At 37.1% G+C, this 6,943-nt stretch overlaps 1 protein-coding gene across 1 annotated transcript; it reads left to right on the forward strand.

Annotated features, from left to right (window-relative positions):
- Window positions 1-581: 581 nt before the first annotated feature.
- On the forward strand, window positions 582-4,639 carry LOC137712301 (subtilisin-like protease SBT3.10). The gene is made up of 11 exons (XM_068451403.1): window positions 582-599; window positions 1,229-1,393; window positions 1,486-1,577; window positions 1,685-1,782; window positions 1,859-2,011; window positions 2,086-2,747; window positions 2,830-2,921; window positions 3,010-3,249; window positions 3,335-3,449; window positions 3,545-3,737; window positions 3,814-4,639. The coding sequence occupies exons 1-11, from the start codon at window positions 582-584 to the stop codon at window positions 4,377-4,379; spliced, it is 2,394 nt and encodes a 797-aa protein (XP_068307504.1). The 3' UTR covers window positions 4,380-4,639.
- Window positions 4,640-6,943: the final 2,304 nt, after the last annotated feature.

Genomic DNA, 6,943 nt, shown 5'->3' on the forward strand with positions numbered 1-6,943 from the left:
TACGTCATCCTACTCGAGAAATTCTTGGATGTCACTAGAGTTGTGTACTATTAATGTTTATCTCTCTCGTCACGTAATATGTGATGAGAAAGATAGATATATACTTATATACAATTGATGTGAAAATCTAATTGTATAATACTAGACTAACATATAATTATATACAACTAGTGATAGGATCGACTTCCTCGACACACTCACCTTATGTTGTCATCATGCTTCCCTTTTAAAACATTATGGGGCTTCTACAGAAATGCCTTTCGTCGCAAAACAATCCTGCTTTATCTTGAAAAAGAATACCGAGTCCCACTAATGTAAGGCAAAAGCAGCACTCTTAACTTTGTGGGCTGGGGAATCTCACGTCAGCCCTCTCATAAAAAGGCAGTCCAATTTCGACCCCAAAATTAAAAGGCAGTCCAATAAAGGTGTAAAGGGGCCCTACTGCAAGACACTGCAGCACCACAATGATTCACCTAAACTCTACATCCTTCAAGTACACTGTACATAAACAAAAATGCCAAGACAACAGTGTGTACAATATGATACACGTTGGCATACTTTTTTTCTTTTTTTTTCTAGAAATGACGTATGTTCTTTGTGTATATTTTTTTTTTTGTTCTCAAAAAAAAAAATATAACACACATTGACATACTTTTTCTCTAGGCAAAATGTCTATTCTTTGTATATAATACGATAAACATTCTCATACTTTTTCTTTTGACGCATTTCAACATCAAAACTTATCAATATTTTCTCAATGCATTATCAACCCAATATCCGTCCTTTAATGAAAACAAATGTCTTGTCTAGAGAATCTATTCGTGTTTTTGTACGAGCTGGAAAAGATTATGCTTGGCAATGGTGGTCATGGTTGACGGCATACATCACTGAAAGTGTGTGCCCTACCGTTCAAGTTGACACAACAAAGGGCTGGAGAAGTAGATAAAAGCAAATTATTCAAAGTTTTGAGCAAAAACTTTCTACCCGAAATGATACCCTCACATGGTAATGCATGATTTTCGTATGTGGAGCTTTACACTGGAAAGTCTTTGGCCCTGCATCTTTTTCAATGGATTGAGCAAATATTAAAGGGCAGAAGTAGAACAGTAAAAAGGATTTTCCACTTTTCACATGTCCATTAGGACTATTGCAAAATAATTTGGAGATGCAGGGAATGGCTGGATTATAAAAGTCTGCAGATTTTACCATGAAGCAATACCTGCTGTAGGAAATCACAAGAGTTTTCATCTCTTTGATCCATACGTTGATGGATTCCGATACAAGAAGAAACCGGATGTGCGGACAAAAAAACTACTCTCTTGTGGTTCTTGCTCTTTGTTTACTTCAACACTATCTCCATGTCTCCGTAACATTTGTTAATGCCACAAGCGAAGTGAGTGTATTGCGTATTTTCAAGTTTTAGCTCCATTTCCTTTTTTATTCTTGCTCTTTGGACACGGGTTTCTGACAAAGGAATGTTTTCAGGTGCACATTGTATATCTGGGAGAGAAGAAATATGATGATCCTGCATTGACAAAAAAGTTCCATCATAAAATGCTAACCACCTTGCTTGGGAGGTATGGCTTTATCCTACATTATTCGTTCTTTTATTTCTAATGTCGATATGATTTGTATTCGGTGATATGAAAGACAAAGATAAAAATCTCCTTTGGGTTATTTGAAGCAAAGAAGATGCATATAGATCGATTATATACAGCTACAACTACGGATTTTCCGGCTTTGCTGCAAGATTAACGCAATCTCAGGCAGAAGAAATAGCAGGTATTGTATTTAGCAAGAGATTACATTATGAGCATACTATTTTATCAGCAATCATGGCTAACACAGTAAGCTGCAGAGTTTCCTGAAGTTGTCCAAGTGATCCCGAATCGCGTTCACAAGCTCCACACAACCCGAAGTTGGGATTTCATTGGGATTCATAAGTATTCATCGGACAATCTTTTAACAAAGAGCATGGGCAAAGGAACCATCATTGGTGTAATAGATTCAGGTACAAACATACCTTCAGATAAATACTAGTACAGTTAAAGTTGTAGTCGAATACCAATGCGACTATCTGTGCAGGTGTTTGGCCTGAATCCGAAAGCTTTAATGATGACGCCATGGGTCCTATCCCATCACATTGGAAAGGCATTTGCCAGCAGGGGGAATTCTTTAACTCCACAAATTGCAACAAAAAAATTATTGGTGCACGATGGTTTAGAAAAGGTGCGAAGAATCAGTTCCAAAATCTCAATAAAACCAACAATGTGGACTTTCTGTCACCGCGGGATGGAATTGGACATGGCACTCATACGGCTTCTACAGCAGCTGGGTATTTTGTGAAGAATGCCAACTACAGAGGACTTGCTTCCGGGCTAGCCAGAGGAGGAGCCCCTCTTGCTCACTTGGCAATTTACAAGGCCTGCTGGGCCTTCGAAGGATGCACCGATGCTGATCTTCTGAAGGCGTTTGACAAGGCCATTCATGATGGAGTAGACATCATCTCTCTTTCTGTGGGCAATGAGATTCCTTTGTTCTCGTACGTTGATCAGCGTGATTCAATCGCAATTGGTTCGTTTCACGCAATGACGAAGGGAATTACAGTAGTTTGCTCAGCAGGAAATGATGGCCCTATCTCTCAAACCATTGTAAACACTGCCCCATGGCTCATCACTGTTGCAGCCACCACAATCGACAGGGCCTTTCCGACAGCCATTACACTCGGAAACAATCAAACTCTCTGGGTAAACTAGATCATCCTTGGGGTTAAACGTCTAGAATATAAAGCAGTTGGTTAAGATTTCTTGCAATGGTTGTGTTTTACAGGGTCAATCTATTGATGTTGGAAAATACAACCCTGAATTCGCTAGCATCACATACTCTGAACGCATAGCTATAGACCCGACAGATGATTCAGCGTAAGACATATTCTTTTGTTTCGATTATTATCTTGGTTTATCTTTGTGTTTATGTACCTTGTGTCACAATCTTCCATGTTACTTCAAGCAAGGATTGTCAGCCTGGAAGTCTCAATGCAACATTAGCCTCAGGGAAAATAGTACTTTGTTTCTCAAAATCAGATCAACAGGACATCGAGTCTGCTGCAACCACCGTGAAGGACGTGGGAGGGGTTGGACTTATATTCGCACAGTTTCGTGATGACGGGCTCAGTTCATGCGACATTCCATGCATCAGTGTAGATTATGAAGTAGGGACACAAATACTTTCCTACATCAGAAGAGCAAGGTAAGACATATGAAGATGGATACAACGTTAGAAGTTAAATGTTCACATATATGACACAAACTAATTTTTCCACTACGCTATGAAGGCATTCGATTGCAAAGCTCAGTGATCCGAAAACTACCGTTGGGAAATGGGTCTCTCCGCGAGTTGCATCTTTCTCCGCTAGAGGACCTAGTTCCATGACACCAGAAGTGCTTAAGGTACTGCAAGGCTCGTGAAATAAATACATAAATAAAAGTACTAATACGTTTTTTATATTCATATTTTCATCATGTCATTTGATCTATGAACATAGCCGGACATAGCTGCACCGGGAGTAGACATCATAGCTGCATTTCGCCCACTTGACACTGAACATCGCAGCGGTTATGCGCTGCTATCAGGAACTTCAATGGCGTGCCCTCATGTCGCAGGAATAGCAGCTCTCATTAAATCTGCACATCCAAATTGGTCTCCTGCTGCAATAAAATCAGCTCTAGTCACTACTGGCAAGTCATCAAACCAAAATCATCAACACCATATGTAATTTCGACACTAACCATTCAACTTTTATGAAAATTGCAGCTTCCCAAACTGGAACAGATGGGACAAGTATTTCAGCTGAAGGCTTGACGCGCAAGGAAGCTGACCCTTTCGACATGGGAGGAGGGCATGTTGATCCCAACAAGGCAATTGATCCAGGGCTCATCTTCGATACTAGTACAAAGGATTACATTCAGTTCCTCTGCTCCCTTGGTTACACTAACGCATCGATTACTAGATTAACCAAGAACACAATAAATTGCTTAACGAAAGGTCATGGAATGAACTTCAACCTCCCATCTATCACAATTCCAAACCTCAAAAGGGCGACAACTGTGTCAAGAACCGTGACAAATGTGGGACAAATTAATTCGAAGTATACGGTATTGGTGCAGGCTCCTTCTGGCATAAAAATGACAGTTGAGCCTCAAAGTTTAAGTTTCAATATAACCAGCCAAATTCTTTCCTTCAAAGTTACCTTCTTCTCTACCGAGAGAGTGAATGGAGGTTACAAGTTTGGGAGCCTAACTTGGACAGATGGTGAGCATATTGTCAGAAGTCCAGTAGCGATTCGCGTGATAGGATTCGAATCGTATGTTTATGTATGAGAAATCTGGGAAACAATGTGACTGAATAATAAAATTTGAGATATAGGATTGCTCCAATTTCTGCGAAGGTATTAGCTTTCAAGCATATATCCAATTGGATAGAGTTGTACTTGAAAACTTAATACCTGACGGAATTAATGCAATTGATATTGGCTTGGACTAAATTTCAAGCATATGTCCAATTGGATTGAGTTTCAAAATCTATGAATAAAATATCACTAGATTGGATAGTCAAATTATGAAATTTGAACAAAATGCATTGTCACTTTTTATTTATTTATTTATGCAAACTATCTAATGTATGTTTAAGACCCTATGATATTGGACTGGAGATGGTGTCAAATGAGAGATTCTCTTATGCAACTAAGTTTTAGTTTTAGTGGCATTATTGTCTAATAAACGCTTTGTCATAAATTTAAAAGTGCACATTTTGTTCAATAAATGATTGACACGTTGTAAAAGTATGCGTTTTCAATAAATGATTTGTTCAATAAATTGTGACATTACTATAATTTTCTGGGGTTTTATAATTATGAGTTTTGAATTCATGTGGAAGGGCAAGACCTTTGTGCCATTATATGTTTTCACTTAATGGTGCAACCACCAGATACGATGAGTTTACTGCAGAAAACTATAGATCCAATCGGGTTTGTAGACTCTAGGATTCGTATTTGAGTGCTTAACAGTAATATTTATAATATGACTGCTAAACACTGTGGCCCTTTTGATGTATGTATCTTTTCTTCCTTGCATTTGGCAGTCTTCAACCCGAAGGATGTGAGTATTCTTGGTTGGTGAATTATTAAAATGTTTGAATTATTATTTGTTTTTAAAGTTGTGACCCTTCACAATTCCAGATTAGGGATTTCATTTTCTTTAATTTTTTTTTAAACGTTACTCCCAACGGTCGTAGAAAAGATTTTCATAACTCTGTGTGAATGAATGAGCAAACTGATGAATGCAACGGTGAATTTGAATGACTGGGAAAGGTTTAGGTTCTGGTGATTATTAGATTGCTTGGAGTATTGCAATTTTATTTTACAATAGCATGTAGAAAAGGTTGGGTTTCCCGGTGAGTCTCCGATCGATTTCAAGTGGCTAATTTTGTGAATTTATTGAATCAATTCATTTGTTATTTAGCTTTCTTGCGTTTGGGTTTGGGTTTGGTTTTAGGAGAGGGTGGCGCCTGATCTGTAGGTTGAATCAGCCTCACTGTTTCCGCTATAATCGCAGTGAAAGGTCGGTATTTCTAACATTTTTTTTGTTTTTGCTGCATGTTTGCTCTCTGCGATTTTGTTTTTAATCGCTTTTTGTTTATAATTTTATTTTTCCTTTGGGTGCATGTATTTTATTTTTCCTTTGGGTGCATGTTGATGCAGTGCAGGCTTATTCTTGGTGAGTTGTGTTTTATTATTCAATCTTTGTGGTTATTTTTAGTAAAATGAAATGTTGACATTGATAAAACATGACATATTGCATACTTAGTTAATATCCACCATGCATCTCACAGAACTAAGAATGCAGGGCCAGAACCACCGCATACTTAAATAGGTGATATTTCCTATTTTCATTTTTTTTTTTTTGAATTTTTTTTAAATTTATTTAGTGAATATAAAAGATTATATTTACATTGAAATATGTAAATTACAAACTGTAAATTTAATTATCTAAACCACATTTGCAAATGACAATCAATGTCAAGCTTTAGGTAATAACGGTGAATGTATTTTGGTGGAGGTTTTGGATTCATTTTTTGGTTTTGTCAAACAAATTTTGTTGTGCTGTGTGGTGTGGTGTCAAATCGTCTTAGAATGTTGATGCCTCGGATAACTGATAAAGGATAAGGTGTTATTTGATGGGTTTAGGCACAAGAAGCATCCTGTTCTTCTAATAATTTGTTTGGTGGCATGGTTGTTTGATTTCAAGCCTTGAATTTTGTAAACTTTCATTGTTAAAAGTGTGAGTTGATGATTACATGGGCTCATTTTCTTGAAGAATTTAAATTGTGTAACAATATCTCATGATTATGTGAATGTTCTGAAGCATGTGCTATGGCTTTCATGAAATGTTTTAATTCAATTTTTTTCATTCTAATTATGGATTAGTAAACGAGTTACTAATTTCTTTGATTTCAGATTATAGAAATCATATCTCGATTTGAATGGTTAGTGACCTATTATAGAGTTCATGACCTCTAACATTGTTGTTAGCAGTTTCTTTAATCATGTTCGTTTTGATAGTGTTTCATTGCTCAGAAAATTTAAGAATTTAAAATATCATGGGCTAGGGGTTTTAAGAAATATCCAAGTTCTGTAATTTAGCACCTTTGTTCTTATTAGGATTCTCCAACTTTCATTTGGATCAAATTTTGGGTCTGCATGTTGTAATTGAGGTTAAAATTCAAAACTTTTATAAATCTTTGATTGATTGACCAAGTTTTACTGTATAGATGATGCAAGAATCAGTCGCCAAGGGTTCGAGAGAAGGGTGGTTTCAACAGAAGTTGAAGCTCTGGCTCTCGGTTGTAAGTTCCATAAATCTTTGATTGTGCAAATATACGATGA

This window comes from Pyrus communis, chromosome 13, assembly GCF_963583255.1.
Source record: "Pyrus communis chromosome 13, drPyrComm1.1, whole genome shotgun sequence".
NCBI classification, from domain to species: Eukaryota; Viridiplantae; Streptophyta; class Magnoliopsida; order Rosales; family Rosaceae; genus Pyrus; species Pyrus communis.